General features: G+C 39.1%; 3 protein-coding genes across 3 annotated transcripts; 1 reads left to right on the forward strand and 2 right to left on the reverse strand.

Moving 5' to 3' along the window:
* The first annotated feature begins 9 nt into the window (after positions 1–9).
* LOC133612501 (RCC1 domain-containing protein 1-like) lies at positions 10–11,828 on the forward strand. The gene is made up of 8 exons (XM_061969954.1): positions 10–240; positions 321–521; positions 3,138–3,303; positions 3,374–3,495; positions 3,572–3,679; positions 8,172–8,321; positions 11,242–11,271; positions 11,354–11,828. Exons 1-8 carry the CDS (start codon positions 42–44, stop codon positions 11,503–11,505), a joined length of 1,128 nt encoding a protein of 375 aa, XP_061825938.1. The 5' UTR covers positions 10–41; the 3' UTR covers positions 11,506–11,828.
* On the reverse strand, positions 11,617–13,735 carry LOC133612502 (calcium and integrin-binding protein 1-like). Its single transcript, XM_061969955.2, has 7 exons — positions 13,461–13,735; positions 13,222–13,256; positions 13,050–13,149; positions 12,824–12,977; positions 12,622–12,740; positions 12,462–12,550; positions 11,617–11,825 (listed from the first exon to the last, which is right to left on the reverse strand). The coding sequence occupies exons 1-7, from the start codon at positions 13,509–13,511 to the stop codon at positions 11,804–11,806; spliced, it is 570 nt and encodes a 189-aa protein (XP_061825939.1). The 5' UTR covers positions 13,512–13,735; the 3' UTR covers positions 11,617–11,803.
* A 6,161-nt stretch (positions 13,736–19,896) lies between these two features.
* LOC133612130 (titin-like) lies at positions 19,897–27,232 on the reverse strand. The gene is made up of 4 exons (XM_061969299.1): positions 27,134–27,232; positions 26,680–26,779; positions 20,295–26,555; positions 19,897–20,161 (listed from the first exon to the last, which is right to left on the reverse strand). Exons 1-4 carry the CDS (start codon positions 27,152–27,154, stop codon positions 20,139–20,141), a joined length of 6,405 nt encoding a protein of 2,134 aa, XP_061825283.1. The 5' UTR covers positions 27,155–27,232; the 3' UTR covers positions 19,897–20,138.
* Between the last annotated feature and the right edge of the window lie 726 nt (positions 27,233–27,958).

Raw genomic sequence — 27,958 nt, forward strand, 5'->3', positions numbered from 1 at the left:
ATTCTACGCATGCGCAGTAATGCAAGTGTTACTCCGGTGCCATGCGCTGGTTCGGATTCGGCTTTAACGCCTTCGGACAGCTGCATCATGTGCGTGAAAGTGTCAGTAACGGCAACATTGTAAAGGAAGTCAAAGTGATCAATCCAGCAGAGCTGAAATGTCATTTGGACGGAAGCTGCGGCAGACAAATAAGTAGAGTCCGAGCAAGCTGGAGTGGATTAGCATCCCTGCACTTAGATGGTGAGTCGAACAGATGCGATTCGTCACTTGTTTAAATATAACAACCCTGTAGCTGAGTCATGTATCTACGTTTTTGTCAGGTGACGGAGGCTTGTGCCTGGCAGGGTTTAATGCGGCGGGTGATACTTTTTTGGCGCGGAGCCGCGGGTGCGAGGACGCCGCCATCGGAGAGTCTTTTTTGATCCTCGCTTTTCCTGACAGAATTGAGTCATGGGACTTGAATAACAACCAGGAGACGCCAACATGGAGCATGAAATCAAAAACGTCACCTGTGGACGCTGGTAATGTTCTACACAACTTCTATTCTAGTGACTATCACAATTGTAACTTAAAATATTTATAAAACTGAAAGCTTAACATAAAGACGACAGCCATTGAAATCAGACTGCCAACAAAAAACACTTCCGGTGTTTTAAGCGAACATGTGCTAGCATAAGATGTCTATGGTGCTACCCATAGACATCTTATAAGTACACGCAGCATTGGCTGCTGTGACGTGAGAAATTCGGCCGCCATCTTGAAGTGGTGATGAGGAGCCGGCGAGCAGCAGCCTAAACTGACAGTTGACGGGTAGAAAACAAAGATGCCGGGCTGGTGTTCAGCGTTTTCCTGCTCAAATGAGCGGACTGTTGAAAATAGGAATCGGCGAATTACTTTTCACAAGTAAGATTTAACATTAACGTACTATTGGTTGTATTTTGTGAAAAGAAACCTATGAAATGTTCTATTTTGTCGGAATGCTTCATTTCTATGTGAAAATCACAAAGAAATCTTCTGGGGGAGGATGACCCCCCCCTCCCCCCACAGGGGTTTGGTTTACAAACTTTCAGCCCCACCTAAAACAAAATTCACCAGCCGCCACTGATAATGATGCATTCTCATTTTAGGCAAAATATAAAACAATACTTTCTTAACAGTATAATTGTAACCAGGAATAAGTCTTCAAGTAACAATATTCAAATACTAACATTGTTGGGTAAAACAGAATTTGGTTTTATTCTGAATCCAGTGAAACAGATTGGTGGTTTTAGCTGATATAAAGACTTTCAGGTGTTTTATATATGTTTGTTTAAGTATTTGGCAGACGCTTTTATCCAAAGCGACATACATAAAAAATACATATAAAACAATCACTGTAAACATGATCATTAAGGGAAGAATGTAATACAAAGTGTCAAGACAGAATAAACTCTGCTGCTGCAGCAACAGAGATACAGTCTATAGGTTCCTAAGATATATAGATATCTAATGTATTCATACATTGTTTATGTAGGATATACGCATGTGTATATATAACCTAATCATATTGTTTCTTGAACTTAAAAATAGCTGACAGTTTTTTTCCCCCTTCTCTGGGATTATATTCCCAGTTTTGATCTCGTACGTCTGGTCACTTATAGTATATAAGAATATTCTATTACTGTAAAGCAAACTATGAATAATAAAACAAGCCAAAACGTGTCCTTTATCATAGCCACACGTATGACAAAAAACTGTGAAAATCAGTGGTATTCAGTGAGGTAAGATGAATTAAATGCGCTGACAGTTCATTGCTCCTGCCAAATGACTTGCACTGAGTGGACCGGATCACCACTCCAAGATGGTGGCCCGCGTCTCGTCAGCGCCAGTAGGCAGTAGCGGTCGATGCTGCGTCTACTTATAAGATGTCTCTGGTATAGGATGTCAATGATGCTGCGTCTACATCTTATAAGTACACGTAGCATCAACCGCTACTGCCTCTTGGCGCTGACGAGACACGTGGCCGCCATCTTGGAGTGGTGATCCGCTCTACTCAGTGCAATTCATTTGGCAGGAGCAATGAACTGTCAGCGCATTTAATTCATCTTACCTCACTGAATACCCCGCCTTCCGCCCGAATGCAGCTGGGATAGGCTCCTTTGTGTCCTTTTACCCAATTTTACATTTTTGGTACCGTATGGGTTTTGTATTTTTAATACTAAATGTTAATATACGGAATATGTTTTAATACATTTTATTCACATGCATATCATACAATCTATTCAGATTCAGATAAATGCCAAATGTTCTAAAATACTGTATTCAGTGTTTGTGTTGTTTGTTCAGTTAATATAAATGTATTTGACATTAAAGGTATCAAACATGTATATATATAAATAACGTGTATAAAATAAGAAAATGAAAAATAACGCCTCAGTTACTTTGCTAAGTAACTAGTTACTCTTACAATGAGGTAACTAACTCAATTACTTTTTGGGAGTGGTAATTAGTAACTATAACCAATTACTTTAAGGTGAGATGACTGACACTGCAAATGAGGCACATTCCAAACAGCTTGTTTGGAGCAAGTGTGAGCAAGTATTTTTTTTTAAAACATTTTTTATAAATATTTCTGCCATGTCTCCATTGTTTGATTTCACATTTTTGCGACTTATGCAGATCCCAAATACACAAAAACAGGTACCCATAGATAGGTTTTGCATAGTAGGTCCCCTTTAAGAACAATAAAAAAACACAATTGTGTTTTTGGAAAAGGAAAAATATATATATAATATACAAAACCAAAGAGAGTGAGGAAAAACTGTTTCCGTTTTTTTTTTTTTTTTTGCCAACCTCATCAGTTAGCTAGCAGTATGACACAAACACACACAATATTACTATTACTATACTGAGCTTATTTTTAACATGCTTAAAGAGAATACATTGAAGTATAGTACATCATAAGTTTACACTTGCACAATTTAACACATCTGAAAAGGAGTAGAAAGAGGATGAATTTTTAACCCATCTTCATGTCAATTTGTTCACATCTTATATTAACCTATTTAAAAAAAATTACATTGTTGCAATAATATGATCATGTAAAGAAGAAAAACAAGCAGCACCACCATCTTCTCTATCACTTTCCTAATTTCCAGGTATGTCACTGAATCTGCCATTGACCCATGATGGTTACATTGCCACCAAACCTCCTTTCTACCACCCTTTATCACCTCTCCTGAAGGCCACCAGGCTGGCACTGGGTGCAGAGCACACCATCCTGCTCAGCGCCGCTGGAGCGGTGTACACCTGGGGATTGGGCAGGTAGATCCCACATGTTTCAATGATGAGTAATCTGGAAAAGACCTTAATCATTTTCTGTGCTACTTAACAGTCATGGCCAGCTTGGGCATGGGGGCCTCTCGTCTGAAGAAGAACCCAGGGTAGTGGAGGCCCTTTGGGGCATGACTATGAGCTGTGTGGCCACAGGAGGCTGGCACACTGTTTGCATCAGTGGTAACAGAAACACTTAATTAACAATGTCAGCTCAGGTTACTCTTCATAAATGGTTTGAAATATATGTGTTTAACAGATGGGGGTGACCTGTATGTGTGGGGCTGGAATGAGAGTGGCCAGCTTGGACTACCCTCGCAATCTGTGAGGCAGACTCGGCAGCATCTGAATAGTCAACAGGCAGCAGGTTGAGCTTTCTTTTTAAACTGGGTTTTTACTCGTATTTTAGTAATTTTATTTGAGGATGTGAGATCTACTCTAACACATCACAATGTAGTGCTAGTGCTTACACATATTATATGGTAAATCATACATGTTTTCATGGAGAATTCAAGCACGCTCTTCTTCATTGAGACCGAATCAGAAGTGCCTCTGTTGCAGTCAAGTAGTGCATTCAATTTAGTCTTTTAGATTTTGCACCTGGAGATAGGCTGATTGGTAACACTAAATTTGCCTTAGTGTGTGTGAATGTTGTCTGTCTATCTGTGTTGACCCTGTGATGAGGTGGCGACTTGTCCAGGGTGTACACCGCCTTCTGCCCGAATGCAGCTGAGATAGGCTCCAGCACCCCCTGGCACCCCAAAAGGGACAAGCAGTAGAAAATGGATAGATGGATGGATTTTGAGTGCATAAGTAAGTGGCAAGTGGGCAGTGATTGACCATAACCACCCTTAATCATTGCCATTTTAGCGACTTAGCAGAATGGGAAGAACACAGTTTAGTGGTTGCTATTGACAATTAAAAAGGAAAGAAGAATATAGAGATACGTATTGTAATTGTGGTGAGGTGAAACAATTACTCAAGTAATTTGAGTACCGGTACCTTGATTACAAAAAATGATCGAGGAACTTCCTCTGCCTCAAGGCTAATATAATGGTAAAGCTAAAAGCATGACAACTTTTATTGTGGTCCAACGCGCTTATGTTACCAATCCTTAGGGAAAAAGGGAGCAGATGCATTGTTTCCCATTTACTCATATTTAAGGGGGAAATTTATAAACAAATTAAATTTCTACTGCCGCAAATACCTCCGGTTGGCTCTCGCTCATGGACAAATTATACTGGAAGTGTGGCAGTATGCATCGTAACTTTGCCAGAGACATATCAGATGGGATATGTTCTTCCATTTTTTCGACTTTGTCTCTATATTTAGTGAGTTGAGGAACACATTAATAGTGAAAGAGGGGAGTGGGTAATGTCATGCATTCATTCTGTAATTAAATACAAGCGGTCACTAAAGGCGAAGGGTTTGCCGCGAGAGAGGAGATCTGCCTCCAAAGGACCAGGAAGTGTGCATTACTACCATGCATGTGTGTACAAAACCTCAAGAAGCGTATAAGTTTCATAGTACAACCTTGCTCTGATACACTCGTGCGTCGTTTGCCAACACGTTATCTTCTTGGTGTTCAACATGTGGCTCAGGGACCATTTTTGGAATGTGGCTTTTTTTTATGTGTTCCTGACACATTGTACAAATAAAATAAATACCCAGCAAAAATGGACAAACAGATTAAAAAGGCATAATATAATGGGGAAAAACAGATGAAATGTCCAAAGATTTGTCTTAAAATATATACCATTTATCTTTTTTATTAGTTTATTTAATTACAAATTACATGACGTCATGACAGCGCTGGAAGTTAAAGAAATAGAAAATAAAAACATTTTAGCTCACTTATCATAGCTTGTGATTTCTAGTAAACAATTATGTGTAATAAGAATAATTTTAATTGGCCAAGTATGTTTGACACACAAGGAATTTGACATAGAAGACTGTGCTTTCTTTGTTCAATGCAAGGATAAAATAAAAACTACGAGAGGGCACATGGAACAAGAAATTGTGTGTCTCACTCTTTTGGTTAAGTGATAAAATATCAAGTATCAATTGTGTCTTGTGTGCTCCACTACGAAATAAAATGTAAACTCTAATAAAGAATATTTGTCTAATTCAGTCAGCCGGTCAGGTCTAAGTTCAGGGTTTATAAATACACCACAGCCATGAACATACTGAAATATTTAATTTTAATTTTTATTAAATTTTTTTTTTTTTTGTCATAAAAAAATACAATCCTGTGTGCTTACAGACTGTATCCCTGCAGACTGTATTGATCTATATTGATGTATAATGTAGGAACCAGAATATTAATAACAGAAAGAAACAACCCTTTTGTGCGAATGAGGGTAAATGGAGGAGGGAGGTTTTTTGGGTTGGTGCACTAATTGTAAGTGTATCTTGTGTTTTTTATGTTGATTTAATAAAAAAATAAAAAATTATTTTTATTTTTTTTATTTCTTGTGCGGCCCGGTACCAATCGATCCATGGACCGGAACCGGGCCGCGGCCCGGTGGTTGGGGAATACTGCGTTATATGACTCATAAATAACCAACTGAGAATGTGCCTGGTATGTTAACGTAACATATTATGGTAAGAGTCATTCAAATAACTATAACATATAGAACATGCTATACGTTTACCAAACAATCTGTCACTCCTAATCGCTAAATCCCATGAAATCGTATACGTCTAGTCTCTTACGTGAATGAGCTAAATAATATTATTTGATATTTTACGGTAATGTGTTAATAATTTCACACATAAGTCGCTCCTGAGTATAAGTCGCACCCCCGGCCAAACTATGAAAAAAACTGCGACTTATAGTCCGAAAAATACGGTAGTCATCTCGACAGTATGGCAGTTTCTAGGATTTTTTTTAAAAACGGACCATAGTCAGACCAAGGCGCTCATAATCAGTAATAGCACACAACCTTAGCCGTGCTCACCCTTGAAATAATACCTTTTAGGTTTCTCGGTTTACATTTTCACACTTTGCACCATTTTGTTACACTTTATTAATTTCTTACATATTCCTTTTTTTTTCACCTTAATTTTAAGAGGTTATTGTGAAGCGTTCAACGTAATTTTAAAATGTTGTTTACATTGGTTGTGTTGACATTACCTTTCCGCCTTGATAGCTGAGAGGATTATAATCAGAGGAAGGTTATATTTTAAATAAAAATGTTTATATTTAATATATTTTTCTCCCAGTCGTTATTTTTGATAGGTCATAAACATATCTATAATTATCTGTATCAACCAAAGTAAAACAAGTATATTGTGAAACTGTTTTCAGCTAATAGTGTTCTTGTTTAAAAAAAAAATTAAATAACAAATGTAACTTTGATCAAGTTGCAAACAGCCCCCATAAATATAATGGATTGTCTCTTTTGTATTTATAATTTTCCTTTAACCAAGCAAAAATGTGGGAATGTACAGTAGAATACTTGATTATTAAAATATTTGATAGCTGCAGTCCTATTTTGGAACGACACTACATTGTCAAAATTTGTGCTCTTAAGAATTAAGTACACAGTGTACATATTTAAGTGTGAAAATAGTACAAAGTAAGCAGCTTAATATGTATTCCATTTAAAAGCAAACTATTCAAACCTTGAAATAGGAAAATAAAATAAATCACACAGAAGCATTTACTCCACTCTCAAAAATCTCAGAAATATAGTCCCAATAAACATTAGCTCCTGGTTCTAGATTTGCTGTGATTTGTTTTTTGTACTTACAATCTTGGTCGCATGAAGAATGTTACTGTACTTCAAACCTATATGATTTTTACAATAGAATGGTATAGGATACAGTGGTAGCTAAAAATAGCACTGAGCATTACACACTTGTCATTGGCCTTAATGGATTACTGTAAAACACCGGTTACAATACAGTAAGAAACTTTAACCAAAGTATCCAAATGTCATGAGGTTTGACCAGGCCCGGCCCTAACCAATCTGGCGCCCTAGGCAAGATTTTAGGTGGCGCCCCCCCACATCGGCAGTGAAGTGTATATACTCACAAGAAACCGAATAGCTTTGTCTTTGACCTTTTTTTTTTTACTAACAACTATACCTAATATATAAAGGGGTGGAAAAGTGACTATTACCTGCAGGGCAAATATAGCTAACCAGAAGGCAATAACAATGTAAACAAAAAACAGCTGCTTAAAAGATCTAATACAAATGTCCCTGAAAAATGTAAGGTGGGAGTACTGTAATTACCTAACGTTACATTATTATTTTCCATAACAATTTAGCCCCCTCCACAATATTAACCCGACGTTAAAACAGAACTAGCTATTTATTGATTAGCAATTGCCGAATCATGTGACATTAGCTTAATGCTAAAAAGCCGGGTTACTATCACATTCTGTAACAGACAAATAATTTCATGTTCGGCTCACCTACCTGCTACCTCTGTCTTTTCTCGTTTCTCCTCCTCTTCTTTTCTCTTTTTTCTTCCCTGGGCACCTGACAATTTTGGCCGTTTTGACATCTTGTGTTGATTTTTTGATGTGGTGACGTCCAAAAAGAGTCATGATACGGGAAGGGAGGGGGCGCACCGTGAGGAGGGAGAGGGAGCGGGTGAGGGGGCGTAATGTTGTAACAAATAATATTTCTATTAAATAGGCTTTACTTTGCATTTTAATTAACGTGGGATTATTTTTTGTATTTAGAAATAATAGTACCAACTTTTTTTTCTTTTCTTTTTTTCTCTCCATTTGTGGCACTGGCGTGGCGCCCCCTGATGGACGGCGCCCTTAGCATTTGCCTATACGGCCTATGCCACGGGCCGGCCCTGGGTTTGACATCAGTCTATGTATGTGTTTTAACTTACAGGAACTCCTTCATGTCAAGAGCTGCCGACTGAAGAGAATGACAAAGAAGTGTTTATATCCATCCAGGCATTCCCAGCTCTTTTGGACATTACTCCATCCTGTGAGGTGACGTCTGTTGACTGTGGCTCCCGGCACACGGCAGCAGTAACATGTAAGACAGCTACACTTGTTCTAATTATTAAAATGTTGATTTTTCTCAAACTTGTCCACTTTCTTTTTAGCAAGAAAATGTAGCTATTCTTAGTGAATGTTCTTCACGCTGGTGATAGTCTAATTGAAATGTCAATGTTCATTTAGTATTGGCAAACCAAATTACTTAAGAGCACAGGTCACTCCCAAGGTTTTAAAATATGTAAAATTCTACTTACCGTTTTTATTTTTCTATTTCCAAAAGTTCCATAAGATTCACATGTTGCTACATGCTTTAACAGTGATCTGATTTGGCAGATATCTGTTTGAGTGTCTAAACATATATTAAAGGGGTCCTACAATGCAAAAATCAACTTTTCCTACCACTCAGTACCGAAAATTTGAAATAAAACCATGGAGGCATGGCGGAGAATGTTAGAACATTTGTTTTATAAATATTTCATTCTTCTAAACTTGCTCCAAACAAGCTGTTCGGAATTTGAGACTTTAGTGTCAAACGCCTCTGCAGGTTTCTCGATGGGCTTTAATGTTTTGAAACTTCCTCAGCCAGCCACTTCTGCTGAAATGTGTAGTTTTCGGACATGTATTCCTTGTCGCGCTTTCGCCAAAGCACGTTTACAAGATGTTGCATTTAGTGTTCTGACTTTGTGCATCGGCCGTTGACAATAGCCAATTAAAGGGTTCCCCCCTGTCAAATCATCACTCTGTCCTTCCAATCAAAAATATTAAATGTTTATTTCATCAAAATAAATTATGAACAACGTATTTTTCATCAATTGTGTAACTGAGGCCAGACAATTATGGAGAATAACAATTGGGTTGCCCCCAAATATGGCGAAAAACAAATGTTCTTACCTTTCAAATAAAGAAGTACAGTATCTCTCTGGAGGTCACGGGTGTAGGCTGGACAAAAAAAGTTTGCATTCGCCCTGTGAATTTTAGGGGTGCAACGATTAGTTGACATTGTCAACAATAAAATTTGTGGCTAACAAGTCGTGGCACTCGTGTTTTTCCGGAGGACGCGAGTCAGCACCGCCACTCGCAAAAACATCGCCAGTGAAAACATTTAAAAGTATGAGAACATTTGCTTGAATACCTTGCTCGTTTTGCAAAGAGGACCTTGTTTTTTTTATGGCAGTACATCTGTGATACGCGAGCATTTAAAGCGGAGACATGATGTCAGACGTCTGGAGGGAGGATGAGGTCTCAACCTCGGTAAGAGTATGAGCTTGTACCTTGCTATCTAGCTAACAAGTGTGAGACAAAGTTGTGTGAAAAATAACTATCATTTTAGCCAAAGTCAGCCAGCTAAACTTTATCTCCATCAATTCAAGCACTTTTTAAAGCAGGGTCAAGTTGCAATGCAATAAAAAAAGGCACAATAAACGCGATTAGCACACACACACACACACACACACACAGGCATTAAGCACCAATGCGGTGATATCATAAGATTGAATATATAATCTAATAGATAGCATCGTTTTTGCTTGGGTAAAGGTTGCATTTCATGATTTAACTCTGTGTCTAAAGTTATGTTTTTTTTTGGTGCTGTTGCACGTGCCGTTTACCAGTATGCGTGTTTTTCTCCATTATCAAAATATAATGAACATTTTGTATGTGCTGAAAGCTTCATTTATAATTGCTGCCTTTGGTAAAAGCTTAACTATTTTAGGTTGTGCTCACATTTGCTCTTTTATTTAGACTTTCTGAGTTGGTGCTTTACAAAACACCTGTAGCTAAAATCTGTTTTAAGAAATACAAATATTATCAAGATAAATACTTAAATGGGGAAATACTAAACGTTAAAAGTATATCAAACAAACCTTTAACAAAGTGATCGCTGCAAACTCGTGCATTCTTTGACTCTGCTCCCTTGGAGTGGAGTGCGTGCCGTTTTTCTCGTCGTCGTTTCCTAAAATCTTGCACTCTTCTGCCCTCCTTGATTACCTCTCGAGGAACTCTGAAGAATTGTTTATCCTTTTAGCGATTTGAACAGTTCGTACAGCCCAAAACAACACAAGCAAAGAGCAATTTTCTTCAAGAAAAGCTAAATCACTTACTACTCATTGAAACAGACGCTGGCTTGACCACCACACATATTTGATGAGCCGGACGTGACGTCATGTAAATCCAAGCCCAGGCCAACAATTGTATGACATTTTTTAATACTTCTGGACATTATATTTAATGATTTTTTTAATGCTATTTAAGCCTTCATTACCGCAAATTCCATTTAATGACATAATGCTTTTTAATGACCCGCGTAAACCCTGATTCGGTTGTAATCCCGAGTTGAAGTTTGACATTTTTCCTCTATCCTCTTGTGGAGCAGACTGTCACGTACATGCACACGCAAGCTAAAATCCTACGCTGTTGCCATTTCTAATAAAAAGTAACATATATGACGTATAATTTATTTATCTAAGTAGACTCGATATGAAAGTGCTAAAAACGACAACATGACTGACGCAGTTGAAGGGGGCTTGGCCTGCAGGGCTTCGGTACGTACAGATTGCTCACAAAACAGCGCATTGAGAAGAGACTGTCAGAAAGCGGCTTGAAGATAGTCTGTAAAACAAAATCGATGCAAACATTTTAGTTTTATGTAGACCGCAAGGTAGTGTTTTAAATGTAGAAAGCAAATCATATGACCCTTTAAATGGGATTATCTTGTTTGATTTTAATTGCTGGCAAAAGTGCAATATGGATTACTTCCAGATCAAACCTTGTTGAATAGCTAGAGATGGGTAAGACCAAGTCTGAAAACAAATTGCAGACCAACACAGTAATAAACACCTTTAAAAACCAACGTTTTTGTTCTGTTATATCACTACTAAGATTTGGGTTTTAAAAGTTTTCTTGGTCAACATAACTGTGAAGCTTTTATTACCTTTGTTTTTTTTCCTCATTTTTTTTAGCCACTGGTGACCTCTACACATGGGGCTGGGGTGAGTTTGACTTTGACTCTGAACATAGTGACAGAAAAATGTACTTTAACTTAACAAAGCACAACTTTCTTGTTTTTCTTAGGCGAATATGGTCAGCTCGGATATGAGACGTCCTGTTCAGATGAGCCGCGGCGTGTGGACTACTTCAGGGACAAACAGATGCGTGTTGTTGACGTGACGTGCGGAGGGTGGAACACTTTTGCTGCTATCGTCAAGGAGGAAGTGGATGACTGATACAGTTAATAAACATGGACTTTGCTTTTTGAGCTCATGGTTCAAATCTTTTAAGAGTCAAACTCAGCATTTTGTAATTTACTTGGTACAAAAAACAGTGAAAATCGTGTATTTTGTTCAACTTTTTTATGGAAATATAAAGAACAGTTTTTTCAAAAATCACTGGCCTGGTGATTAACATTTAACAGCAGAGAAGTCAATAAAATACATATATAATTTAAGGCAAATATCAGGTTTATATGACTAATTAAACAATGGAATAAGTGGATGATCCTTTTCAGTTGTCGACTGAAGGTCTTCACAGCACAATTTTGAAGGAACTGTGGAGAAATGGGTTGAAATAAATTCTAAAATCGTGTTTAATAAAACATACTTGATTAGGGATGGGTATCGAAACACGGTTATGAGCATCAAACACACAAGTAAGTCCTTTTCTCCGCATTCCCTATGGTCCGTTTTGCTGCAATTATGGCAATTTGTTGTGGATTTTTCTTACATTAATGTATTGTCATTTAATTTTTTATTTAGGCATTTCAATTACTGAACCAACTTTAATGTCATAAACATAAGGCTTTTTTTTAACCAAAAAATGGATAGCTTCCTCTTCTTATGTACTGTTTTGATAGAACCAATTGAGATCGGTAGGTTGTGAGTTCAAACCCCCGTCATACCAAAGACTATAAAAATGGGACTCATTACCTCCCTGCTTGGCACTCAGCATCAAGGGTTGGAATTGGGGGTTGAATCACCAAAATGATTCCCGAGCGCGGCTGCTGCTCACTGCTCCCCTTGCCTCCCAGGGGGTGGAACAAGGGAATGGGTCAAATGCAGAGGTTCATTTCACCACACCTAGTCTGTGTGTGACTATTAGTGGTACTTTAACTTGAACTTTGATTCAATTATCAGTTAAAATGTAATTGATACCCATCCCTACTTTTCATTAGCTTTATGCTCACCTGACAAAATCCGGGGACCTGGAAATAACATGCTGAAACTCTGAAAGGTTCACGGTTCCATCCTTGTCGATGTCGGACTCGTCAAGAATCTTAACATACAGAAGAAAGAACAGGATTTGAGGATCGTGATTCACTGTGTTGCAGTGCAAAGCTCACTCACATTGGTGATGAGCTGCCTCATCTCCTCCGAGGTTAATCTTGTGTCATCCGTCTCTCCCGTCAAGCAGTTAACCAGTTTTTCCAGATCCCCACAATCAAGAGTTCCGTCATCATCAAAATCTAAAGATAGGAACGTTGCAGGAATATATAACTTTTACTTTGACTGTAATAGATGGGTGTGCGTGTTGTTTAACATTGCTTACCAAATATACGGAATGCGTAATGAGACTTAATTTCCAGTGTAGCAGAGTCGCTAAAGGCACTCAAAAGATCTAAAAAATCCTCAAAGGAAAGGCTTCCATCTTTCAGTTCTGATGTGGAGAAGACATGGCAGATTCTCGTTCCGAAAGGGTTGGACTGGGACAAGAGGTAGAAAGGTCAGTGCTGTTTATCAATACCCAAGGCACTATATGGAGGAGTCCTTATCACCTTTAGTTCTGGAAGGGTGAGAATCTTCTCCATGGGCACTCTAGCGTTTGGAACATCTTGCTCTTCTTTCTTGAGCAGCTCAGTGAAGCGTTTATGCGCCCTATAACAAAGCCATCACATCTTGTGTTACATAAACACAGCCAAAGGAACCTTAGTATGAACGTTTACTTACAGAAGAATTTCTTGTTTTGTTAAAAATGTCAGCTCCTAGAAGCAGAAGTATAACGGTCACCATGGAGAAACACGGACTGCTTGATATTTGCAAACGTTCTAATAGCGTTTAAACTTAAGTTTAACATGACAGGCAATGTTGTTGACAATGCTCTCGTTAGCAGCTAAGCCAACATAGCTAGCACAGCCGTGGGGGGCATTTAGCGTTATAGTTATTTTTCTTTCAATTTGGTCACTTACTTGATATTCTGAGAGCAAATCTTTCCCAAGTTGACTCGCCGTTGTTCCCATCTTGTCGTGTCCGACGAATAACTTTAAAAACGCCTGTAGTTTTCCGAAATAGTCAACTGGTGTCCCACTTCCGGTATGTCGTTAACCCGTTCGTGCTTCTACACACGCAGTTTATTTATCAGTGAATATCTTGTTGCAGGGTAATAAAGTGTGACCTTAACATGAATATGCTGTGACAGAAGATGGGGAGTATTCTGGTGTGATATCATAGCGAGTCAGTAAAATGTTACCAGGTACGTAACTTTACTTACCTGGCGATGTCAGTCACGGTCTGTAGAATGTGTGACTGGCGTTGCCAGATGTGAAATTACACATTATCGTACCAGACGCAGGGCCGAATTGGTATGAGGGGGGCTGTGGCTGAGGGGTTTTTGCCCCCAAAAGCTCAACAACCCACTCCCCATCAATCTCAAAACCCCTACACCCACAGTTAGAAAAAAAAAAAAAACATGATTTCACTCAACAGAACAACAATACAAAAATATCAACCATTTAAAAAATAATTTTGTTCATGAAAACATCTCCTTGTGACCAAAATGATCACGCTTATCCTCATTATTATGTCCTGGGCATGATCATGATGTAGCATACTTGCCAACCCTCCCGAATTTTCGGGAGACTCCCGAAATTCAGCGCCTCTCCCGAAACCCTCCCGGGACAAATATTCTCCCGAAAATCTCCCGATTTTCAGCCGGAGCTGGAGGCCACGCCCCCTCCAGCTCCATGCGGACCTGAGTGAGGACAGCCTCTTTTCACGACGGAGGACAACAGGGTGACAAGAACTAAATCATCCAGACTAGAGACACATTGTATTATTATGTTTATCTTACCTAAAAATAAATATATTTATTAATTTTTTTTAAAAACACTAAATACATTTTTACTAAATTTTGCTAAAAACATCAAGATTAATTGTATTTTTATTTTTATTTTTTCTGACTCCTTATTACATCCAGCCATAGAATTATACATTAAAATAAACATATTTGAAATAATTTATTTTAAATTGTCATAATAATTCATTTAAAATGACCATATTTAATTATAAAAATAATTGCTTGTTTATCAACAACGTTAGCATTTTATTCATTACATTTTGAAGCTCTCAGAAGCCAAGTTATGTTATATTCCTTAATATTTATTTATGCAAGTTTGAAGTATCAATTATCTAAACACAGTTTTGTTTGCATATTTTCAGGATGTAGATATATATATATATATATGTATGAAATACTAGACTTGGTGAATTCCAGCTGTCAATATACTCCTCCCCTCTTAACCACACCCCCAACCACGACCTGCCCCACCCCCGACCACGCCCCCACCCCCCAACCTCCCGAAATCGGAGGTCTCAAGGTTGGCAAGTATGTGATGTAGTGCATCCGGCAGTGGAAGCTCCTCTATGGGGTCTTGAGGCACTAGGACAGGGGTCGGGAACCTTTTTGGCTGAGAGAGCCATGAAAGCCAAATATTTTAAAATGTATTTCCGTGAGAGCCATATAATATTTTTTTTAACACTGAATACAACTAAATGCGTGCATTTTTAAGTAAGACCAACATTTTTAGAGTATAATAAGTCTCTTATTCTTTTTAATAACATTGTTATTCTGAAGCTAACCAATAATTAATAAAATACTTCTTACCGTTAATGCAACATCTTGAACCGGTGCGGTAGAAAACGGATGGATGGATTAAAATGCATGAAAATGTTTTATATTTTGAACATTATTTTTAACAGTGTGATTACCAACGGAATTATTCAGTACTTATCCTGTTAAGTAATGTCAGCTAAGATTTATCTGAGCCAGATGCAGTCATCAAAAGAGCCACATCTGGCTCCAGAGCCATAGGTTCCCTACCCCTGCACTAGGATGTTAACCCCTTTACTACTGTTACCCCAGGTGGCCCTTGGCAAAGGCCTAGTACCTGACAGCCCCCTAGCCAGGGATACGGTGAAGACCTCAACGGCGGAGCAGGCGGAAGATGGTAGATGTAAGAACTACCACAACGGCTGCGATGGTGGAAGAAGGCTGCAGCAGAAAAGGGTCCCCAGTCGTCTTGGACACCATGCCACTGGACAATTGATCTGCCGTTTATTTTATTTTCTCCTCTGCCCCCCTCTCCCTTGTGGAGGGTTGGGGGGGGCACAGGTCCGGTGGCCATGGATGAAGTGCTGGCTGTCCAGAGTCGGGACCCGGGGTGGACCGCTCGCCTGTGTATCGGTTGGGGACATATCTGCTCTGCTGACCCGTCTACGCTCGGGATGGTCTCCTGCTGGCCCCACTATGGACTGGACTATTATGTTAGATCCACTATGGACTGGACTTTCACAATATTATGCCAGACCCACTCGACATCCATTGCATCCGGTCTCCCCTAGAGGGGAGGGGTCACCCACATCTGCGGTCCTCTCCAAGGTTTCTCATAGTCATTCACATTGACATCCCACTGGGTTGTGAGTTTTTCCTTGCCCTTATGTGGGCTCTGAACCGAGGATGTCATTGTGGCTTGTGCAGCCCTTTGAGACACTTGTGATTTAGGGCTATATAAATAAACATTGATTGATTGACTGGACCCTGACCCGATTCTGTCAAGGATCATGTGGTGACACAGCACCTCATTATTGCGGTATTTTCAAAAAGTACTTATACTATAATCTTTTAACCAAGTTTTTTTTTGGAAAAACAACAACAAATTCAACATGATTTCCTTCGTAGAAAAAAAACATTATTGTCGATAAGAACACTGTGTTTCATGGACCTCAAATAGAAATTGAATGTGCATATGAAAACAACACAAGCATTATAAACAAAGTAATATGGTAGAAACAAAATGAAAAACATAAATGTGAAAATTGTGCAAGATGGCACCTTATGGACATAAGAGATAAACATACAAACAAATGTAAGAATGTATGTCCATATAGATGTAAATAGTGTTCATATATATGAGATCTAGTCTTAGACATACAATTATGGCTAAAATAATAACTAAGATTTGTTTAAATCAATATTGAAATCACAATTATTAATCACAATTATTCATTATGTTGGGGAAAACAGTGTTGGAGTGGGGTGTCAATGTGACACCATCATGTAATTTGTAATATATAATTAAAAAGTCTCTCTCTCTCTCTCTCTCTCTCTCTCTCTCTCTCTCTCTCATAAGAGATAAACATACAAACAAATGTAAGAATGTATGTCCATATAGATGTAAATAGTGTTCATATATATGAGATCTAGTCTTAGACATACAATTATGGCTAAAATAATAACTAAGATTTTTTTAAATCAATATTGAAATCACAATTATTAATCACAATTATTCATTATGTTGGGGAAAACAGTGTTGGAGTGGGGTGTCAATGTGACACCATCATGTAATTTGTAATATATAATTAAAAAGTCTCTCTCTCTCTCTCTCTCTCTCTCTCTCTCTCTCTCTCTCTCTCTCTCTCTCTCTCTCTCTCTCTCTCTCTCTCTCTCAAGAGATAAACATACAAACAAATGTAAGAATGTATGTCCATATAGATGTAAATAGTGTTCATATATATGAGATCTAGTCTTAGACATACAATTATGGCTAAAATAATAACTAAGATTTTTTTAAATCAATATTGAAATCACAATTATTAATCACAATTATTCATTATGTTGGGGAAAACAGTGTTGGAGTGGGGTGTCAATGTGACACCATCATGTAATTTGTAATATATAATTAAAAAGTCTCTCTCTCTCTCTCTCTCTCTCTCTCTCTCTCTCTCTCTCTCTCTCTCTCTCTCTCTCTCTCTCTCTCTCTCTCTCTCTCTCTCTCTCTCTCTCTCTCTCTCTCTCTCTCTCTCTCTCAAGAGATAAACATACAAACAAATGTAAGAATGTATGTCCATATAGATGTAAATAGTGTTCATATATATGAGATCTAGTCTTAGACATACAATTATGGCTAAAATAATAACTAAGATTTTTTTAAATCAATATTGAAATCACAATTATTAATCACAATTATTCATTATGTTGGGGAAAACAGTGTTGGAGTGGGGTGTCAATGTGACACCATCATGTAATTTGTAATATATAATTAAAAAGTCTCTCTCTCTCTCTCTCTCTCTCTCTCTCTCTCTCTCTCTCTCTCTCTCTCTCTCTCTCTCTCTCTCTCTCTCTCTCTCTCTCTCTCTCTCAAGAGATAAACATACAAACAAATGTAAGAATGTATGTCCATATAGATGTAAATAGTGTTCATATATATGAGATCTAGTCTTAGACATACAATTATGGCTAAAATAATAACTAAGATTTTTTTAAATCAATATTGAAATCACAATTATTAATCACAATTATTCATTATGTTGGGGAAAACAGTGTTGGAGTGGGGTGTCAATGTGACACCATCATGTAATTTGTAATATATAATTAAAAAGTCTCTCTCTCTCTCTCTCTCTCTCTCTCTCTCTCTCTCTCTCTCTCTCTCTCTCTCTCTCTCTCTCTCTCTCTCTCTCTCTCTCTCTCTCTCTCAAGAGATAAACATACAAACAAATGTAAGAATGTATGTCCATATAGATGTAAATAGTGTTCATATATATGAGATCTAGTCTTAGACATACAATTATGGCTAAAATAATAACTAAGATTTTTTTAAATCAATATTGAAATCACAATTATTAATCACAATTATTCATTATGTTGGGGAAAACAGTGTTGGAGTGGGGTGTCAATGTGACACCATCATGTAATTTGTAATATATAATTAAAAAGTCTCTCTCTCTCTCTCTCTCTCTCTCTCTCTCTCTCTCTATATTTTTTTTTTTTTTTTTTTTTTACATTTTGATAGAAATATTTTTTTAGGTTCTGTAAATTTACATCTCCTAATGTATGTACATGTACATGCTGTATCAGAACAGATATACACTATAGGCCATAAAACCTTAACAAAAACAAAATAATATGTCACATTAATGGGTTTTAAAGTAATAACATTGTGAAATGGAAAAAAAAAACCTACAAGGAATGTAGAAAAAACATGGTGTTTACTTTTTGATATCAATATAAAGCACAATGCAGTTTAGCTATTGTTCTGCCCTCACTATATGTGTTGAGGTTGTACAGCTTGGCAGACAGCTAACAACCAATCCAGGACATTCTAATAAAGTTCCAAAGCAGATGAATCCATTTAGGCTCTTTATTGTTGTTGATCTTGCTTTGTCTTGTACTGGACTTTTATTTTATTATTATTTTTGTAAAACTGAAATACACACAATGACAATGTATAAGCTATATGATTCAACCAACATACTGAAATGTAATACACAATATGTAAACATTAGCTTTACACAAATATACAGCATTATCACCAAACAAATACTGCTGAGCGTTGAAACTACTTCGATGGTGGAAATATGCGACTGGCAGCCATTTTAAGTCCTCAAACATCCATTAAATTAGTGCACAAAAATAGTTTTTTCAATACACATCTTACTATCAAATTTAGCCACTTTCCGCCTTCATATTGAGCCACATAAACAAGTTAAACAGTTTACTTACAGACTTATCTTTTCCAAGGCTTGTAAGAGTTAACACAACTCGTCTACTTCTCATTGTTTTATGAACTGGGCTAACATCGTGAACCGGAAGTGACCAAACTAATGACGCGCAACATTTCCCATCGCCACAAGGTGTCAGTAATAGTCCACAATCAAACGGGCACAACAGCTATTGAAGATAAAGTCTAATAAAAAGCTTTGTTCTTCTCCAACTACACCATGTTGTTCAGTGCAACAGATTGGTCAACAAATCTAAACAGGAGTGATACCTCCTGCATCTAATGCAAAATCTTCGTACCTCAGCGTATTGATACTTCACAGCCTGCCTTCAATTCGATGAGATGACAACAGAATCACAGCTTGTATTGATGTTATTGGAACAATAACAAAGTTAGCAGTTTATTAAAGTACAAGTGACCATCCCAGTAAACAAACTAAAGACTTTATAAACAATTTGTGGCAACGTTCCTGACACATCACCTGCTGCATGTTTCCTCACGTCTTTAATTCTCAGTTACAGCAGGATGCTGTTTTGGGAAAATGAAATCAACTTCAAATCTTTTTCTCCTCCGCGTCTTAAAGTATTCCGATATAAGGTGTGATGCATGAAAATGCACGTCATAAGCAGATACATTTTTCCAGGGTCCATGTACACAGTAACATTCTAATCCGAATGATGATCAGATTCAATACATTTTGTCCATGCACACATGGTTAGTGAGAGTATGCAGGGCTGAGCTGTGCTTGTGCCCCTGAGCGGGTTCTGTTTTAATGTAATGTGGTCTTTTTAAATGACAACTCTTAAAAATAGAAGTACTGCACTTTGCTTTATTGCAGTTTACCCACACACTTGGTACTTTCTACAAAAAAAATATGTTATAAATTAAAGCAATTTTTATTTTGTTTTATAGGAATGCTATGCACATTGCTATACACACATAACCATACACACAAAACATATTGCATGACTACAATAAAATATTATATGAATTCAAAAAACATTTATTTTTTAATAAATCAGCAATCTGTTTATCAAGAAGAATGTCCTGCAAGTGAGAGTTCAACTCTGGAGAGATAAATTAAGCTCCAGGTTAGGTTTCCCAGTCTGTTGGATCTAAAATAAAGATAGAGAATTAGAATGTGGGTCAAAATGATTAAACGGTTCAAACACATTACATAATTGTTTTGTCATTTGACTGGACTAATACAAAACACAACAATGTTCATTTGTTTACTGTACATTGTACCTGTTATTTTCGTTCCTTCCCTCGTCTCAGCCGAAACACCGATGCCAAACTCATTTTCGCCAGTGACTCTGAAGTAGTAGATCCCGCCCTCCTCTAAGTCCGACACCTTGTAGGACAATCTGTGGCATCTGTCAGTGAGTCTTGTCCAGCCTTTTCTGCTGATGTCCAGTATGTCAACAAGGTAATTGTTTACAGGTGCTCCTCCCTCATTCTCAGGAATGTCCCAGGTAATAGTGGCAGAGTTCATGGTCACGTCTCTAACAGCTAAATGTGTTGGGGGGCCAGGGGAATCCAGAACCCTCACACTCAGAGTCAAAGAGGTGTTCCCGACAGTATTTTGAAGTTTGACTATGTATTTACCAGAGTCATCGCGAGTCACTTTTTCCAGCGTGATGGATGTGACAGAGCTGGTGGTGTTTACAAGTCCTCTCATTCTTAAATCCACATCTGCCTTTTCCCATGTCACACTGGGTACAGGTTTGCCAGTGAACGGCACAGTGAAAGTGAAGGAGCTGCCCTCTTTTACGAGAAGTGTCTTCTTCATCTCAGTGCTAATGTCAAACTTGGGTCCCTCTTCTCTCTCAATAGCAATTTGAGGGTCTGTTTCAGGACTTGGCTCACTGATGCCTACCTTATTCATAGATTTAACAACAAATACATATTCTGTTTCTGAGGTAAGCCCCGCCACTTTGAACTCTGTCTTTTCTGTGTTTTGAACGGCAACAACCCAGTTTTCTTCTCCGGATTTTCTGAATTCAACTTTGTAGCCAATGATTGGTGCTCCACCATCAAACAGTGGCTTGTTCCATGACAGGGTGATTGAAGACTTGGAAGAATCAATGATTATCGGCTTTGCAGGAGGGGAAGGCAGAAACTTTGGATCTTCTGCCATGGTGAGTGGACATGGTAGACTGGGTTCACTTATTCCTGCAGCATTCTCGGCAAAAACCCTGAATTCATATTCACATCCTTCGTGTAGGCCAGAGGCTTTAAACCGCAGGTCATACACAGTTTTCTTATTGACACGTAACCAACGAACGCCCTGCTTCTCTCGCTTCTCCACGATGTACCCACTGATTCGACTACCGCCATCAGATATGGGTCTCTTCCAGCAAATTGTCATAGCGTCACTTGTTGCACTTGTGACCTGAACATCCGTTGGAGCACACGGGATGGTGAAGGGATCAGCTGCCTTGATCGGATCACTTTCCAAAGTTTCCCCTTCTCCGTATTTGTTCACACCCCTCACTCTAAACAGGTATTCATTGCCTCTGAGCAGCTTGGGTATCTTGCAGGTAGTTGCTATTAACTCATCATATACACGTGTCCAGGCTACACGGCTGGTTTCACACTTCTCAACAATGTAATGCATTATCTCTGCACCACCTGTCTCCTGAGGATGTCCCCATGACAAGGTGCATTTCTCTGCTGAAAGTCCAGACACTACCAGTGGGCCAGCTGGAGGGCCTGGCCTGTCTAAGACTTTGCATGTAATAGTGTTAGATGTTGTACCACAAATATTCTGCAGGGTCAGAATGTATTGGCCGGAGTCTTTCCTTACACTTTCCCTGATGATTAGAGTAGTATGTGTCTTTGTTGTGGTAATCTCAACCCTACCCTTTGTACCAATAGTTAAACTATTCTTTGACCAAAACACTTGAGGGCTGGGGCGGCCAGAGATGTCAGCATCTATTCTTAGAAGGTCGCCAACTTTGACAACCAAACCCTGTCTAAATTTGTCCTCTAAGATCATTTTAGGTGGCTCCACATCATGCTGCACAGTAACAGGTCCTGTGGTTTCAGAGGGTGCACTGAAGAGCTCTGCTGCATTCTTTGCAATGACCCGGAAGTCATACTGTTCACCCTCTGTGAGGCCAGTCACCTCCAAAAAGGTGTCAAGCAAGCTGGTGAAGTTACACTTCAACCAGCAATTATCAGGAAGCTCTTTTCGCTCAACAATGTAACTGGTTATTTTAGCCCCACCATCATATTGCGGTTTGTCCCATGAGAGGGATACTGAAGTGTTGGTTATGTTAGTGACTGTGAGATTGTGTGGGGGATCACAATGGTCTCTTGCTGCCACAGGCTCAGATGCTTTACTGCAAAGTCCAACACCCGCAATATTCTCTGCATAAACCCGAAACTCATATATGAGGCCTTCTTCAATACTTGTAACCTTGAATCTGCTCTCCATCACTGGACCCCTGTTAAGCTTTGTCCACAGAATACTACTTTGATCCTTGCATTCAATATGATAGCCCACAATTGGGCTGCCACCGTCACTACTTGGTGGACTCCATTTAATAAGCATGGTAGACTTTGAGGAACTCACAACAGCAATATTGAGTGGTGGACTAGGGACTTTGAAGGGGTATTGGGCAACAATAGTTTCAGACTCAACAAAAGAGCTCTTGCCATAGCGATTCTCTGCAGCAACACGAAACTGATACTCTGTGCCCTGTGTCAGACGGGTTATTTTGATAGAGGTCCTGGCAACTGTGGCTGACACAGTCTGCCATATTGTACTGCCTGTATCTCTCTTCTCAACAACATAATTCGAAATTTGACATCCCCCACTATATTGGGGGGGTTGCCATATTAAAGACACATAGTCAGCGCTCACGTCTTGCACACTAATGTCGCATGGTGGTCCAGGTCTTTCAAAAACATTAACATAAATTTCAGCAGAGGCAGCACCAGCGGAATTGGTCACAGTTACCTCGTACAAGCCGACGTCTAGCTTAGTTGCATCTTTAATAACGATTTGAGATAATGTATCGAATGTGCTAACATTTACCCTGCTTGTTTCCTTGATAGTGTTACCATCCTTCTTCCAGGCAGCTATTGGCTGTGGTACACCCTTGAATGGCACTTCAATCTTTAAATCATTCCCTGCCTTCACACTGAATGTGCTGGAGAGCAAATTAATAACAGGCTCAGCACGTGTGTCTTTTAAAGCAACAGGTGTCAATAGGAGCTTTGGTTCACTCTTTCCTTTTTCATTTACAGCCCTAACTCTAAATAAATATTCCATTCCTTTTGTCAGTCCACTGATGACTGCTTCCAAAGCTTTACTCTCGGAACAGACTATCCATGTGTCATATCCCTGAGCCTGCATTTCTATAACGTAACATGTAATTTTGCTCCCTCCGTCATGATCTGGCTTTTCCCATGCAAGTTTTACACTCTCTTGGGTCAAATCCCTCAGTGAGATTTTTCCAGGAGGTAGAGGAGCTTCAGACACTTTAACACGCTCCTGTGTTTCCACTGCTAATCCAGTTCCATACTCGTTCACAGCCAAGACACGGAAATAATAAAAACATCCCTCCTGCAGGTTGTCAATCTTTAACGAGTTCCGCGTACATGTGCTACAAACACTTGTGAATGCATTTCTGGCTTCCTCTCTCTTTTCCACAACGTAGTGTAAAATGTTTGCTCCCCCATCAATAAGCGGAGCCTCCCAGGAGATGGTCACATAATCTCTTTGTACATCTTTCACTTGCAGGTTTGTTGGTGCAGAGGGAGTATCCAACACTCTGACGTTGATAAATGCTGATTTGGAGCCCTCGCAGTTTTTAGCATTCAGTTCATACTTTCCAGTGTCAGTTCTATTCACATTTTCAATCAGCAAAACTGTGTACGAGCCTGTTACCTCTATTTGTGCACGCTCACTGAGAGGACCACCTTCTTTTGACCATTTGACCTCAGGTTCTGGGCTTCCTCTTATGGGGACATGGAGACGTAATGTTGAACAGGCTCGAACACTAACTGTCTTTCGCAAAGCTGCGTCCAACTCAATTTCAGGTAGCTCCAGTTTTTCAGCTGCTACCACAGACGCAGGTAAGACAAAAGGCTCTCCAACTCCATTGGCATTCGTTGCACGCACCCGGAAGTTGTACTGTGCGTTTTGTCTTAGCCCTTTTATGGTGTACTTTGTATCTTTTGTGTTTGGAATGCATGTGATCCATTCATCATCTGCTGCTTCTTTCATCTCAACAACAAATTCAGTAATGGCAGTTCCGCCATCGTAGATAGGCTTGGACCAGGATAGAGACACAGTGCTGAAGGAATAGTCTGTCATTTTGAGGTTGTTAGGAGGACCTGGAGGATATGACGCTTCGCACACTTTAATATAATCACTTGGCTCACTGGCTGAACCAACACCAGCAGCATTCTCTGCCGATACTCTAAACTGATAATAATGTCCCTCAGTCAGTCCTGTGCATCGGAAGCGTAGGTCATTCAATCTTCTCTTGTTGCACTTAGTCCACCTGACACCGTCTTTGTCGTGTTTTTCCAAGATGTAACCATCAATCTCGGAGCCCCCATCGGCCTCAGGTCTTTCCCATGTCAACAGTACAGAGTCTCCAGTCACAGCACTAGCTGTTGGGGTAGAAGGTGCACTCGGTGTTTTAAAAGGATTTTCTGCCATGATAGGGTCTGATTCCAGAAATTCTCCAACACCAAATTTATTCACAGCACAAACTCTGAATATGTATTCTCTCCCTGGTGTTAACTTTGTCACTTTGTAAGCAACGGCTTCCACGTTGGGATCAACCCCTGTCCATGTGACACGGCTTGTCTCTCTCTTCTCGACAATGTAATGGGAAACAATGGCGCCGCCATCATTTGAAGGAGGGTTCCAGTAAAGATTGATTTTTTCCGCACTGACAACTTTCACCCTTAAAGGTCCCTGTGGGGGACTAGGTCTATCTAGTATCTTTACATTAACTTGGATAGATTTTGTTCCATCAATGTTTGTGAGACTTAAGATAAAATGTCCCGCATCTCCTCGTATACAGTCCCGGACTGTCAATGTGGTGTGAGTGAGGGTGTTTTTAACATCTATTCTTGGTGTAGCTTTGTTGATTTCCTCACCATCTTTTAGCCACCTTACATCAGGCAAGGGCTTTCCAAAGTAATCAGCCTCAATTGTGAATGTGTCGCCAGCCTGAATGACAATTGTACTCTTAAACTTGGGGTCCATGTATACAGAAGGCCCTTCAATAACATCCTCAGCAAAGATAGTTATACTTTCGGAGGGTTTGCTCCAGACACCCGCACCATTCTTGGCAGTTACTCTAAACTCATAACTTTGTCCACCTGTCAGGCCTGTAATTGTGAACTGATTTTCAATAACATTTGTGAAGTTTGCTTTCATCCATCGACCATCTGGAAGCTCTTTTTTTTCAACAACATATCCTGTAATGGAGCTCCCACCGTCATACTCTGGTTTGGCCCACTGGAGGGTGATATTCTCCTTTGTAATAACAACAGCGTCGGGTTTACCAGGTGGCTCACATTGATCTCTTGCCACATAGCAGTCAGATATCTTGCTGGGTGGACTGATTCCAGCGATATTCTCAGCAAATACTCTGAATTCATACTCAATACCTTCCTCCAGGCCTGTTGTTTTGAAGCGAGGGTCAAGTATGGCAAGTTTGTTCATCTTGGTCCATAAAATGCTATTTTTCTCCTTACGTTCCAGGTGATAGCCGGTGACAGAGCTACCTCCATCCTTGACTGGAGGTGTCCATTCAACCAACATACTGTACTTTGTCACGACGGACACAAAAGGTGTTCCAGGAGCCATAGGCGCACTAAATGGATACTGCGCAATTACAATTGGAGATATTATCGATGTACTCTTGCCATACCTATTTTCAGCAAACACACGGAATTGATATTCACTTCCTGTCTTTAGCTTTGTGACTTTGATTGTGGTTCGTACTGTTGTGGCTGATACAGTTTGCCACTCCATGTTAGTAATTTCACGTTTCTCCACAATATAGTTGTCAAGTTGACAGCCTCCAGTGTATTCTGGGGGCTCCCAGGAGATAGAAACATAGTCAGAACTGACCTCATCAACCTTCACAGGTCCTGAGGGTGGGTCGGGCTTTTCAAGAACCACTACTGTGAGTTCCCTAGTATCGTCTCCAGCATTATTTCTCGCTGTGATAGAGTACTGACCAGCATGCTCTCTGGCAGCATGTCTGATATGAAGGACTGTCAATGATGATGTGGTTGCGATCTCAAGCCTGGATGTTTCTTTGATGGCTTGTCCATCTATTTTCCATTCTACCTTGGGAACTGGATTTGCAACCACGGGTATCTCTACTTTCAACTCTTCACCGTTTTTGACCGTGAATGTGGTAAAATTAAGCTGGAGTTTTGGTTTTAAAGCCTTTTCCTTTGCTGGATCAGTAGTAGACTTGTCTTTAGCATTCTGTTTGCTCTTCCCAACAGATGTGCTGGACTGTGCTGTAGAAAGATGACACCAAATAAATATAATATTGCAGGGACGTGAGTTGGTTAATTTCACATTGTAATAGAAATGTATTTTAAGGTTATGTTTACATTATGACTAGATAAATGCTTTTCATACCTTCAGCAGCAGAGGTGGATGACTGGATATTCCTTGCTGTGAGATCAGTATCTTGTGTCAGATTTACTGGCTGAGATTGATCCTTCATTTTACTTCCCGCCTACAAATAAGTTATAGTTGTCCTGTCAGTATATTGTATTAAAAGCAGGAAATACTAAAACAAATAAACGGGATAATGTTTATGAGAAAGTATGACAAAAGTCCTTGATAACAGAGCAACGTACTGTATGTTATCTAGTGAGTGCAATATACTGGTTATAGTCATGCTGGTTTTCAAACTAAATATATATACAGTATAAAGTAGCGCCCAAGGACAAAAATAGATTAAACATTTGAATATCAGAGATACACAAAATTAGTGTTTCACAAAATAGATATATCGTTGGCTAAATTAAAATACACACATAATTGTACTTAGTATACCTTGCTGTCGTAGTTTTAAAAAAGTACTCACTTCTTTGCTGCTTGCTTCCATCGTCAATGCGTTATTATTCCAAGAAAAACTGAACTTTAACTGAATGAAGTTTGAGATATAACAAGATGAAGCTGTGCTCGTAAGTATCCAAACACACACAACCCCAGCAGTCCAGCCTGCTTTATCTCTGAAGGTATGCAGCTACTAAAATAACCACATGACTGACTGGCCAGCTGCTGCATCTTCTAAAGTTAGTTCAGCCTGCATGTGTTTCAAAACAGTAGTAGATGTAACTATACAAAATAACAATAATTGCTTGCATATAGAGTAAATATATTTTTAATGTTTCAAATGGATGACACCTGTTTTTAGAGGATAACAGGATTGTTAAGTGTTGTTATGGCAATATTAAGGCAAAGTCCAATTAAATATGCTAGTCCAGAAATAGAATACAAATATTGTACAAGAGTAAATTGTTTAAAAAGATAACTCCTGTAGTAAAAGTACTCCAAGTACCACCACAATGAACACCAATAAAATACTGCAGTGTAGTAGGCCTAAATATTCATTAAAAACAAGGTAGAGGTTTTATTTAACTGTTTATATTTTTGACCCCCTATCGTACCTGATAGGGGTTCTGTCTCACAGTCCCTGTTCTTGTTCTTCCCAAAGGTTTTTGGGAAGGGTTTTCCACACCAAACTCATCCAAGCACAGCTTTATATATTTTGTTATAAATGTATTACCGGGGGCCCCGGTAACACATCATCAATCATCAATGCAACGAAACATAATAGATTAATATTAAAGTTAAAGTACCACTGATAGTCGCACACACACTAGGTGTGGTGAAATTACCCTCTGCA

Source organism: Nerophis lumbriciformis, linkage group LG10 (assembly GCF_033978685.3).
Source record: "Nerophis lumbriciformis linkage group LG10, RoL_Nlum_v2.1, whole genome shotgun sequence".
Classification (NCBI taxonomy): domain Eukaryota; kingdom Metazoa; phylum Chordata; class Actinopteri; order Syngnathiformes; family Syngnathidae; genus Nerophis; species Nerophis lumbriciformis.

Excerpts from the sequence above, each read along its gene's own strand:
- LOC133612501 (XM_061969954.1), top strand. The coding sequence starts at position 42 with ATGCGCTGGTTCGGATTCGGCTTTAACGCCTTCGGACAGCTGCATCAT. Across the intron at positions 241-320 it reads AGCATCCCTGCACTTAGATG|GTGACGGAGGCTTGTGCCTG; the intron begins GTGAGTCGAACA and ends CGTTTTTGTCAG. Across the intron at positions 8,322-11,241 it reads GCACACGGCAGCAGTAACAT|CCACTGGTGACCTCTACACA; the intron begins GTAAGACAGCTA and ends CATTTTTTTTAG.
- LOC133612502 (XM_061969955.2), bottom strand. The coding sequence starts at position 13,511 with ATGGGAACAACGGCGAGTCAACTTGGGAAAGATTTGCTCTCAGAATAT. Across the intron at positions 13,150-13,221 it reads ACAAAACAAGAAATTCTTCT|GGCGCATAAACGCTTCACTG; the intron begins GTAAGTAAACGT and ends GCTTTGTTATAG. Across the intron at positions 12,978-13,049 it reads TCACCCTTCCAGAACTAAAG|TCCAACCCTTTCGGAACGAG; the intron begins GTGATAAGGACT and ends CTCTTGTCCCAG.
- LOC133612130 (XM_061969299.1), bottom strand. The coding sequence starts at position 27,154 with ATGGAAGCAAGCAGCAAAGAA. Across the intron at positions 26,556-26,679 it reads ATCCACCTCTGCTGCTGAAG|CACAGTCCAGCACATCTGTT; the intron begins GTATGAAAAGCA and ends ATCTTTCTACAG. Across the intron at positions 20,162-20,294 it reads GGAAGGAACGAAAATAACAG|ATCCAACAGACTGGGAAACC; the intron begins GTACAATGTACA and ends TCTTTATTTTAG.